This window comes from Cyclopterus lumpus, chromosome 3 (assembly GCF_009769545.1).
Source record: "Cyclopterus lumpus isolate fCycLum1 chromosome 3, fCycLum1.pri, whole genome shotgun sequence".
Lineage (NCBI taxonomy): Eukaryota > Metazoa > Chordata > Actinopteri > Perciformes > Cyclopteridae > Cyclopterus > Cyclopterus lumpus.
In genome coordinates this window covers 2,469,136-2,481,917 of record NC_046968.1, presented here as the reverse complement: position 1 = coordinate 2,481,917, position 12,782 = coordinate 2,469,136, and the positions used below count along the sequence as shown (strand labels likewise).

At 42.6% G+C, this 12,782-nt stretch overlaps 1 protein-coding gene across 2 annotated transcripts in view; it reads left to right on the top strand.

Moving 5' to 3' along the window:
- The first annotated feature begins 1,923 nt into the window (after positions 1–1,923).
- Positions 1,924–12,782, top strand: part of sh3gl3a (SH3-domain GRB2-like 3a) — a 29,935-nt gene continuing 19,076 nt past the window's right edge. For both annotated transcript variants that reach the window (XM_034526429.1, XM_034526420.1), the window contains exon 1: positions 1,924–2,113. In XM_034526429.1, coding sequence (XP_034382320.1) covers positions 2,069–2,113 — 45 coding nt within the window. In that variant the 5' untranslated portion in view covers positions 1,924–2,068. The remainder of the gene's footprint in view (positions 2,114–12,782) is intronic.

Genomic DNA, 12,782 nt, shown 5'->3' with positions numbered 1-12,782 from the left:
TGAGAGTGGCCCAGATTTAGTTCAATATGTTTCCATCCAGCTTGATACTCTGGGGAGCACCAATAAACAATGTATCGCAAATGAGCCGTGCTCGGCCTCCGTTCTCCTTGTCAATTTGGAGTGTCTTATATTTGACCCTTGGCCTCCTCCTGCCCAGATACACCGGAATATCTGATAAACCGGGATATCTGATAAACCGGGATATCTGATAAACCGGGATATCTGGGCAGGAGGAGGCCAAGCTGTAAACTGAGATTCTGGGATTCTGACTGGAAGAGGTAGAGCAACCTTGGCAGTACATTCATTTTCACCACCTCAATTCTTGAACTGATATACAGTGTATATATATATATATATATATATATATATATATATATATATATATATATATATATATATGCCATGTTTTTCTTTAGAACCACTCATGGTTGAATTTTCTTTTTTTTTATTAATCTTTTCCTTCTTGAGATATGATTAAGTCATCCGGTTAAGATAAGATAATCCTTTATTAGTCCCGCAGCGGGGACATTTACAAATGATGTCACATTTTATTTCCATTTTGCTCCAAGGGTAAAGTTGTAAATTGTACTGTAGTAAAAATAATGAGTCATCACTACTAGTTTAACATTAAAGTGTTCATTAATGTGTACACACATGCACCATTACAATGAACCAATGGGATGATAGGGGCCTTGGCCATCAGGTCCCACTCACAATCTGAATGTGACATGGAACGAGTGCTACATATGGGCATATGGTTTTTGGCTCATGAGCTCCAGGTGTTGGAGGGCCAGTTCGGCCATGCCCCACTAAGTGGAACCGGGCCAGCCGTCACAATGACACGGTTTCACACACAGTAATAGGTTCCTAGGGAAAATATTTCATTCAGAATATGATGAAAAAATCTAACGACTTAGACAAAGTGGAGTTTGCCATTATTGTGTCTGAAATAGAGAAAAGCATATAACTTATTCTTTACAACAACGTCAATGATTCTCAATATTATTTTTATTGTAGAGCCACTGATTGTTTGGGGTGTGTGGGGTGCTGTTGTATATGAATGTGTCAGATTGGAATTCTACTGGTAATAAAACAAAAAAATAAAAAAATAAAATGGTATTCTGAAACCTGGGGTTGTTCTTATTTTTCTCTATTACTGATGAGTAATAGGCTGCTCTGGCATTATGGAGGGCCTTCATATAGGTTAAGACTATCTCGCAATATGTCTCCTACTCCCCTAAAAAATATACTACAGTCAGCCTATTACAGTATTTGTATTCGAGGTCAACAATCATGTAATTTCTTGCCGTGGAACTTCCGACACATTTGAAGTCATAATCCCCCCTCCTCCCCTCCCCCTCCGAGCCGCTGTCAGCCAATGGGGTTTGAGATGTGGCGACATCTCTTCGATTCAGGAAACCCTCTCCTCCACCGCCACTCAACAAGTCAAGCGACATCATCTAAGTCCCATTTCGGGTTTGTATTTTCAAAATAAAACCGAATTTGACCATCGTCACAGCCTTGTGAAAATGACAGTGACAAGATTCAACGTTCTGCAGGGAGATCAATAATACATTGATACTTGATAAATGCAAAGACTGAGTGAGTTTAATTGTGACCAAGATTCAGAGTCGAAGTAATGTTCATGAAATAACTCAGTAGATATGTTACATATCTATGTGTGATCCACATTTTCAGCTAAAATGTCCAACTCAATTAAAACCATTGCCTTGTGAATAGCCTACTGTGAAACTTTAAACGTACACTATTTACTCTGTTCGCTTCTATCTGAGAAGCGATAAAGGAAATAAATAAAATAGCGCCTAATGTTCAGTGTTCAGGCTGCCACTTTTATTTTGAAGACAACCCAGCCATTTCCGGTCGCGTCCACCTGCGTTGTCCGAGCTTGACTCGCATCGGGGATCTTGAATGCCAGCGAGTGATGAGTGCACCGCTGTGGACTCGCCCGGCTATTTCTTCGACGTAGGTTCCCCACGTCCACTGAGTGTTTCACGAGACGCCCACCCCCTCCACCACCCAGACGTGGAGCCGTACGCGGTGGTCGAAGATGTCTGTGGCCGGGCTGAAGAAACAGTTCCACAAAGCCAGTCAGGTACGGAGACGCCTGCTGTTGCTCGTTCACAACAACTGTTCGGATGCGGACCGTGTTCGCTCCGGAGCGTCGAACGGCTCCGGGCTTCGGACTTCGGGCTCCGGGCTCCGGACTCCGGGCTTCGGGCTCCGGGCTTCGGGCTCCGGGCTCCGAGCTTCGGGCTTCGGACTTCGGGCTTCGGGCTCCGGGCTTCGGGCTCCGGGCTCCGGGCTTCGGACTTCGGGCTTCGGGCTCCGGGCTTCGGGCTCCGGGCTCCGGGCTTCGGACTTCGAGCTTCGGGCTCCGGGCTCCGCGCTCCGGGCTTCGGGCTTCGGGCTCCGGGATCCGGGTGATTAGAAAACATAGAATACTGAAGTGTGACCCGTGGCGGGTTGTGGCTCGACATCATACACTGATTATAATTGTGTTGTTAAAGCTCTGTGTGTAACGTTACTTGTTCATTCAGATAAGTTGGTTCTGCAAGCGAGACACCGGCACACCAAACTCCGGTGACCGAGCCGAAGAGTCCTCGAAGCGGTCACGGAGCGCCGTCATCCTCTGACGTGTGTCGGCGTTGTGGATGAAGTGTTATCGTGTTGTTCACCTGGAAGCGCACCACTTGAACACGTGTCTTCATCCAGCATCAGTGGCAGGGACATGGTGACATCATGATCTCAGGAAAAGGATCGATTGAATTAAAAAATATATGTTTTACCTAAAAAAAATAGTCGGTGTGACAAACCTATATTGGATATGTATAGAACGGAGGTATTAAAACCGATGTTGTGGTTCTATTGAGCTCGCGAGCATGGATGATGTTTGGTCCTGATGTCCCAGCATGCGTGTCTCCACTGGTCCGGCCAGATCACCTCATGGAGGAATCGTCTCACCACAATTAAAAGCCTGTCTTCTGTAGACCAGCAGCTTCAAAGGCAGGCAGCCATCGGGCCTCCTTATAATAACAGCTTCATACACATGGGTTGAAGACATCGTGTGATCTCGGGATGCATCCACGATTCAGAAACGCATGCAGCTCATGAAACTCCGGCTCCAGCACCTTCTGACCAGTTGTTCCCACAGCCTCCCGCCACCAAAAGACCCCCACGGTGGGCGTCCGTGAGTAACTGGACCGGTTCTAACATTTAGATGAAAGACGCCGCTGGAAACAGACGCACGCCTGGTGAAGTGTACACTTGTTTTCAATGTTGGAACCCTTTTTAAGAACCTCTGCCAACACCAGATCTCCATGAGGTTCGACCCTCAACGTGGTCCATTTGTTAGCCAATGCGTCCGGCCATCCATGGGGTGTAGATGGAGCTCGGAGAGGGTTTGGATTCAGCTCGAGTTGAGTTGGGGGTTTGTTGTGTGGAGCCCAGAGCAAGGCGGCTGGTTTTGGTTATTATACACTGAAACATATTCCCCATCTCTCTTTGACTGTGCCAAGATGCAGCTACGTTTTGACTTGTGACCAAAGCAGGTACTGGGAATATAAGGACTGGAGTCAACAATAATGATCAGTGGTACTGGATGAAACCGAGCCAAGACACAGCGTTACATTGAGCTGGTTGAAAGTCTCACATTTAGGTGAGCTTCAGCCAAGACTGGTCTTAAAGTGATCAATGTGTTCACTTTTGTTTTATAGCCTGATTATTACTCGATTTGTGAGTCTAATACTATATTGATATTAAGGTGACTAGGCAATTTGATGAGGACACATCTGGTGGATTACAGTTGAAAAGTCCATCCCAATATGTTTGACCAAAACCTAGATATTAATATTTTGAAGATATTTTAGGTGAGATTTTTTTTGATAAATAATCATCAGTAATATGGACATAATGACTCAGTGGCTAAAAAGGCAATTAATAGAACATTTATAACATGATCTATATTACATCAATTAACAGAAATGTAGCCCTTATAACCAGGAATATATAACACTGGTGCCATATGACAATATCTGATATTTATGACGATGTCATCTCATCACGATATCAATATAATAACCTTGAATCCCTGCCGAGGGAAGAGCACCGTGTCACAAACTAACTCTTCAGATACCGAGAAGTGACCTTTGAGTAGCTCTGCTCAGCCTCTCTGTGACACACGCAGCATCACAGCTGAGACCTGGTTTCACTTCGACAGAACTTCACGTGTGGCTGTAGACGTCAAGATAGGTCTGGGTGTATTTACAACCTGAGTCACAAAAAATACAATCAGGACGCCATGATAATATTTGAGTCGTGACACTACGGATGGAATATCTTGATAAGGTGGGCAAATGGGTGCAATTTCTCTTTCTCTGAAACAACAGAGAAGCTCAACTACAAGCGGCTGCATTGTTTTATCTGAGTAGAGACACAGTACATTTGTGATTGTTCTTAATGCAACATCATAGAAACCACAAATACAGTCTTAAACTTTACATCAATAGAATCGTGGCTTTCCTATGACACAGAAGTGGGGGTCAGCAGAACCAAATTGGCGTCTCTCAATGAAAGTCTGGTGCCGTTTAAAACAAGTGAAGTATTGCAATTTCATTTTTATTCGTACTATTAGTTTGATGTTCCTCCCGAAATTCCTCAAAATCCTACCTTATCAGTGGAAAGTCCTCCCATTGGCCTCAGATTAGAACCGTCTTGTGTGACATTGAAATACCAGAACAAATACCATCAGTTAACTAAGTGGATAGAGAGTGCTGACATTGGCACTGACCTTAGACCAGCATCTGGGTGAATCATACTGTAAATGTCAACCTGCCACTTCCTGTTTGTGTGTCGTGCTGGTCATGTGGTTGTGTGTCTCCTCCACACTTTGATCAATGGAACTGAACATTGCACTGGACTTGCAGTTTCACAAGGCACTGTGGCTCTAACATTGGAAAAGTATCCCTCTCATCCTCTTTAGTCAAAATGAGAAAGGCAGGCCGTTTACGTTTGTAGGCAAGGCGTTGCTTTCTCGTATGAACAGTGCAGTGCACAGTATTTTCTACCTGTTTGTGTTCTCTGGGACATGCGGTGATGAGCAGCGGAGGCTGTACAACATTGAGAGCGTTTCTAACATTCACCCACAGTGGTTTCCTGCTTCTGCAAAAAAAAACGTGAGAAGCTGTCTGCCGATAACGACCAGACTGTATCAAACAAAGCAAACAAAAGATCAGTTTTTAGAGCAAGTTGCATGTCATGATGTGTTCAAACAATATAGTTTGGTATTTCACCTGTTTCCTGAGGGGGATGTATAGAGACCAGGGGTGAGACCAGCAATAGATAACTGGGACAAAAAACACTTCCTGTTTGTTTCAACCATATCTGATTCTTTTTCCACTATTATTACAAATGGGGGAATGGAAATGTAGTGGGATATAATTGCTGGCCTTTTTAGATAAACCAATTGTACAAGTGTGCATTGTTCATCGCCCTCTAAGTCAATACTGATTGGCTGAATTGTACTGCTGCACTGCACTGTGAGTTGAACTTTCTTTTAGGGCTGCAGCTTAAAATTATTATCGTTATCATTATTTAACATTATTTTTATTATCTACTAATCAGTTGGATATTTTTTGGGGAATTCACCAAACGATCTTTTTGGCTAGTTTTGGAAATGTCAGACAATGCAAAAGTCTTATTTTATTGCAGTCTAAAACTCCAACATATTGAGTTTAAAATGACTGAAAACTGAAAACATTTGAAAATCCTCTTATTTGACGCTGGAACTAGAAGATAAAATGCTTTTGACATTATCGAAACTGTTGTGTAATACTTAAAAATGTGTTTGTGTACTTGTGTCAAAACATTATACTAAATGTCCCAGCACCTCAGCTGGCCCCTTGCAATGCAAAAGAGCAGCGGTTCCACTCCAAACTCCCTCCAGATGTCTGAGATCCTCACCCCATCTCTAAGGCTGAGCCCAGCCACCCAACGAAGGAAGCTAATTTTGGTTGCTTGTATCAGCAATCGCACAGTCCAAGCTCGACCAAATCGAGAGCTTTGTCTTCCAACTCAGCTCCCTCTTAACGCCATCTCACACTCCATTTTACTCTGAATCATGAACAAGACCCCAAGATATTCAAACTCTCTCACTTGGGGCAGTGACTCGCTCCCAAGCCAAAGGGTGTATTTGTTTTCCTGCAGAGAGCCATGGCCTCAGACCTTGAGGTACGGACTAGCATCCCTACCGCTGGTCAGCCGGCTGCAAACCGCTCCATTGTGTGCTGAAGCTCACATTCTAAAGGAGCCAACAGAACCACATTATCTGGAAAGAGCACATTTGCAATTCTGGGGTCCCCAAACCGGACACTCACCACGCCTTGAAATCCTGTCCATGAAAATCGAAAACAGGATTAGTGACAAGGGACAACCCTGGCAGAGGCCGACACGCACTGGAAATGTGATTGACTTCATGCCGAGTATACGGACACAGCTGTCCCTTTGGGTATACAAGGACCGGATGGCACGTATAGCAACGATCCCGGTACCCAGTATTCCCGCAGTACCACCCACAGGACACGGGTCCTGTGAGTGGTCCTTCTCCAAGTCCACAAAACACATGGGGACTGGATGGGCAAACTCTCCAAAGCTGTTCCACTGTTTGACAACCAGGGCGGTATCCTCAGAATAGGATAAAGCTGCATAGTCTCCGTTTTCCGTAAGGATGGTTCGTACAGAATCTGTACCTGCTGGTTTTAGATCTAGCCTCGAGCTGGAACCAGAAGGGAGGGTTGACAGCGTCCGATAGGACAGGGGCCGGTGGCATCAGACTCTCAAGCACACGTCGTGTCAGTTTGTGCTGGGCCGAAGATGATGGGGGCAGTTGAGCATTCAGCCATGGCACATTCTTGTCCGGTGGTAGACAGGGCCCTCGTCAGAATCGTCAGTTCCATTATTGCTATCGCCGTATAATTTCGCCCGTAGATGAAGTGGGTAGGATGTGGTAGCTAGAATCCATTAAAATCAATCCAGAAATGGAATAACAGTTACATTGAATATATGAACAGCCATCCTTAATACATCAATACAAGATGAGTAATATACATTGAGTATGAGAAAGGTATAAAGACACTGTGGTGACACATGACCTAGATGTTCACCAAGGGCCCAATCTGCCCTGCCTCTTTGTCTTGATGACAGCTCTGTTTTGGTTTCTGATCTACTGCTTAGCCTTCTGTGCAAAGTCCACAGTACAGGTGGAATCCACTGGGGTTGTATTACTCTGGCAGCTCATGTACAGAAATGGGCTGCACTTTCCCAATTCCCCTGTCCTTTCACTCGGATGATACTCGGATAAGGGTTTCCTTGTTCTCAGCTGATGTTTGATTTTGTTAATACATTAACTGACAATGAAAATCAAATAATATATATATATATATATATATATATATATATATATATATATATTAAATAAGTTCAAACCTTTTCATACCAAACACAATCGGTGTTTGAGAACTCAACCACCCTAAATTCTGCTGTCGTGAAGGCCTTAGCGATCGGAAGCTTTCAGTCAAGCAGTACATTCAAAACTAATCTCAGTGGAATAGTCCAGGTTAAAGTTTCTGAGCTGTCTTCACCACAGGTCATAGTACAAAATGAATGCGCTGTCACGTGATACGTGAGCTATCTTTCCTGTGCCATAGCAACATGTTATCACTATGTACATCTAGAGCCTGCGAACAAAACTGGATTCTGCTCGATACCGATACAGCTGACACCTCAGTGAAAAGAGTTCATCCATCTTTAATGGCGGAGTGATGGAGGGACTGAGCCAGTCGCCTGGTGGTCTGGCAGGCAGCCTTTTAGTTCATTAGTTTCGGCAGCACATTAGTTTCAGCAGCTCATCATCATTGTGTGTGGCTTCACGATGACGTGGTTACGCTGATGGGACAGAATGGAAGCCTTCCAGCAGAGCAGCAGCTGATAGCTGATACATGATACGGTCACAGGGTGTCCTCTTGGAGGATTTCCCAAACAATGAAATACCATCTCGGAAGCTTTTTCTGTTCAACCGACAAAACACCTTGTTTCTATCAAGTGGTCACACGTTTCAGGGTTTTAAAATATTTATTACAAAACTTATTTCAGAACATTTTCTGTTATTCAAGGACTTGACTTGCGTTCAAAACATCATAATTAAGAAAAACTACAGAAAACTAGCCTACTTAAGAAAGTTCGGCAAAATTATCAAAATACTTAATGTTACAGTGTTTGTGTTCTGAGAAATCATCCAGCATAACATGCTCCACATGGACCAACATTCCTATTTTGTAAATGGTATCTGTCGTCTTTGTTACATTGAAAAAGCATGTGTGGGAAACTTGAGCAGAAATAATCATTTGGTACTCAAAATTAATTAATGGGGTTGAGATTTCAGCTGGCATTGAGTTCGTAGCTGTATTCTTCTATGAGCAAAGATCAAGCATGGAGGTTATCAGCTTTCCATTTTAATCTGTTGCTTTCAATGGTGGAAAGGTCGTAGCCAGCTTTTATCATCTTTAGCTAATTCATTGTATTTCCACGAAGTATCAAAGTAACAGATTCAGAACCGTCGGCGTCGCAGCGCTAAATCCAGCTCGTATTGCATTAGTAATAATCAATATGACAACATGTTCTCATCTAGTGTTCAATGGACGGTTGGCCAACCAGCATTGAGGTGCATTACCACCTCCAGCTGGACTGGAGTCCTACTTTCTCTTTCATTTCTCTCTCAGAGCGGCTGCTGAGTCAAATGTAACACCTAGTGGTAGAAATGGGTATCCTGGTCTGGTGTTGCAAATCAAACCCGTCTGAACATTTTTACATCGGATCAAACCTTATTGACGACAACATTGTCATATCTGACTTTTAGTATGCTTGCAATATAACCACAAGGCATGTGGTTGTCTACATAAAAGATAGCCAATGCCATGCTGCGAATCTTTGGAGAATACCGTTCAGACTACCACTAATGTAGAGGCTTTAATGTGACAACATCCATAAAACAAGTTTAAAATCTATGCAGTAGAACCAAATATATGGTCTTTGTCAATTGGTGCATTCTTCTTCCTTGTCAAAACCAGGGCTTGGCATTACCCATGATGCAACTTGGTCATCGATTGTTCGGTAAGAGATTCAGGTTAGTTATGCTAGTAGATGAGGAGCGGCCTACAGAGGTCTGGTTAACCCCATCGATGCTGACTTGTGTGATATTTGAGTAAATTGATCGGACCCCAAACAGCTCCCCCTATAGGCACAAAGGCTTGATGTAACTTTCTAACACATAAAGTAGTATTCCTCAATACGGTAAAATTGAGGCGGTAAATGTTATTTTTGTGTGAATAGGGAAGGTAGCGCCGTAGTAGCACTTTGGTAGCACTTAAATGTCTCTTACTGATAGTACTTTGTAGTGTAACTTATTTAAGAAAGTGTACTTGCTTGATTCTTGTTGTTCTGAGTTTGGACTCATGGTTTAATGCACTCATTGTAAGTCGCTTTGGATAAAAGCGTCAGCTAAATGACATGTAATGTAATGTAATGTGTGCTCCAACACAAATACAAAATGAAATGGTTTCCCATCAATCCCACTGTATAGTTTTCTGTAAATTATTATTGTTCTGTAAATCCTTCTGTGTGGCAGTCTTTTGAATTACCAACAGAGAAACTTGGTAGGAAACGTATGAAAATCAGATACGAGTGGTGTCATCATCAAGCTTTCGTGTTTACGAGCCGTGACTATGATGTTGTGTTCTACTCATACCATGTGGCCTGAGTGAAGGAATAATAATCAAGTTAGATCTGTACAGGGCTCGTCAGCTGACGACGCTGCTGATGTTAGCGGACAAGTGTGTCCCTGCTCTGGTCAGGCCTCTAATGAGCCAATTACCTGGAATGGCAGGTTTTAACCCAGGCATGACGAAGGAGGATTAATACGATTATCTCATGCAATCTTGCAGATTAATTAATTTTCTTGTAAGTCACTTTCTGTTTGTCAGGAGATTATTCTCCTTCAAGGACTGACAGAGCAGTGATGTATGGCTTTGTAGGTTTGGGGTTAGATCAGGGTTGCAAAATTCCGGGAATATTCAAAGTTGGAAACTTTCCACGGGAATAAACTGGACATTTGTGGGTAATTTAACTGTATGTACCTTGTCATAAGCAGACATGCATGCAAACATTTACAATAGAACTTTTAAAAATGACATTTTGTACTTTTTTGACATTTTTTGAGTAGAACTTTATTCTTTTATCGAACAACAAAAACATGAAGGTTGAATAAAAAAGGTGTATTCCCTATGATCACCACCCCTTTTTGTAGTGTTTTTCCCTGAATCCTCTCAGGTCTAAATGCTTTCTTCCTGGACCTCATCAACGTCCTCCTCACTGCTGTAAAAAGTTAGTCTACTGTATACAAATAAACTTGGTATTAAAATGAACATGGCTTCAGTTTACCAAGTAATCAATATGCTAGGTATTGACTAACAGTGTTGGGAAAGTTCACTTTCTACATGAACTAGTTCAGTTCATAGTTCACACCTTTTAAAATGAACTACTTCAGTTCATCGTTCATAATTCAAAATGTTGAACTAAGTTCACAGCTCCAAAAAATGAACTAGTTCAGTTATTTTGTTCAATATATTGCAGCTATAATTTAAATCTCTATCTGCAATACCGCTCTTGGCCTCTACGCAACTCGGCGCTCTCACACTTGGCAGACATAGGGCTGAAACGTTCAGACAAACTGATGACAAAGACGTTCATAAACGTTTATGTTTCTGTCAGACAATGTTCCCAACCAGCTGCATTCAGGGTCCAGCTGAGCTCGGCGTGCGTAGTCTTGTTATCAACTACATTTAAGTTCCCTGTTATATGCTTTTGCAAATAAACTTTTTTTTTTTCAAAATTCCCATAACAAAATTCTCGTGGAAAATTTCCGTAAACCTTCCGCCCCTTTGCAACCCTAGGTTAGATACGTCTGCATCTGTCTTAGGCCGTGGCTCTGTTCAATGACACTTTTGTGATTGGCTGCAACAGGTCGGAACTCAGCTGTGAGAAAAATTCAAATCAGAAAGCGAATTATGACATGTGTAACATCCAAACACAAGCTCTAAGCAGCTTATGAAAACTACAAATACCACAAAATAATGTTTAATAAAGCAAATATTGTTATTAAAATACAAGCTTTTGTTTCCTAAGCCTTTTGAGTTGTGTTTTTATGCACGCATACACTGTATATGAAAATAACAAAGTCAAAAGAAAATATCTAGAATGGATTGATGTTTTATTTTATTTTCAATTGTCGTCTTTCGGTTAATGTTATTATTTTTTTATTCTGGCAAGAGCCTGGAAAAAGCTTAATATCAAGACCTGCATTGAAAAGACCAGAGGAACCTTCCAGGGAACCATACACTGCTGCCTCTTCATTCCTACACACGGAAACTTAAACACATAAAGAAAGATCCATAACCCCAAATACCCAACAGAGCACACTGAAAACCAGCGTAGTGCACACACACACACACACACACACACACACACACACACACACACACACACACACACTCACAATGCTCTTGGGTAGATAACAGCTATACAGTAAATGCTGAATGAATGGCTCCTTTCATTGTGTTATCTAACCAAGGACATCTCAAGCTTTTTCACTGGCAGACCTGACAAATGAGAACCTGTAGGTTTCGTACCAAACACACACACACACACACACACACACACACACACGTGTGTAGGAGGGGACACCTTTTGCTTTACTATGTTTAGAATTGAACTGTACAGTTGTATACCTATATGCACAGATAATATGTTAGTATCTGTAACCTCCTGGTGTAAAAGAAACCATGACCAACTATTCATCACTCAGCTTGGGAACCCATAAAGCCCTTTCATGGACCTTGAGCCCGACACTGTACTGTATGCTGTTGAGCCAGTGGTACAATCAGCTTCCATTGACCCTATCAAATCAATGACTAGCACCTATCTTTAGTGAGGGTATGCAGCTCCTATTAGAGAGGCACGCAGTCGAAACCTCTGTAACATAAAGGATTGTCACTCAAACAATGGATAGTTAAAGCTTCACCAGTGGTGTATGATGAAAGATATGGCCGCCAGCAACAAACACAGCTTTGTAGTTCTTTTGAGCATATTTCATTCTATTCTATTTTATTTTTTTGATATGATCTCAGGTGGAAAATCATTCGGTGGCGTCAGTTTCCAACTCATTCCAGCCACCACGGGTCTTCTCAAAACTGCAAGCAGTTTATAGCTTCTTAAAATATGTCTCTCAATATTGTTGTGCTTCGGACAAATCATACCGGTGAATTCTAAAAAGCTGTTTGTTTGGATATCCACTGCACCCGCCTCCCTCTCCATCTGCATTGGCTGAGTTAGTGCTGTTCGGTCCCCTCCTCTCGGCCTCCCCAACACATCTCCTTTGGGAGGCACAGTAAAACAATATGGTTCAGCTAACACACACAAACACACTCCAACAATTCCTCTGTACGTGTGTGTAGGCCAGGGATTCACCGCCTCGATAGATTCCACTTCTGTTTAATTTTGTTGAAGGGAAACAGCTGTTTAATCCAGTGTGGTTGACTTCATGACACGTCCCCTCCTCTTGATAGTGTTTGTCAGCTGAGGGGAAAGTGTGATCAATGCGTCACAGAGCACCAAACAGGCAAAGCATCACACTGTTTTTCACTCTTCACTTGGCC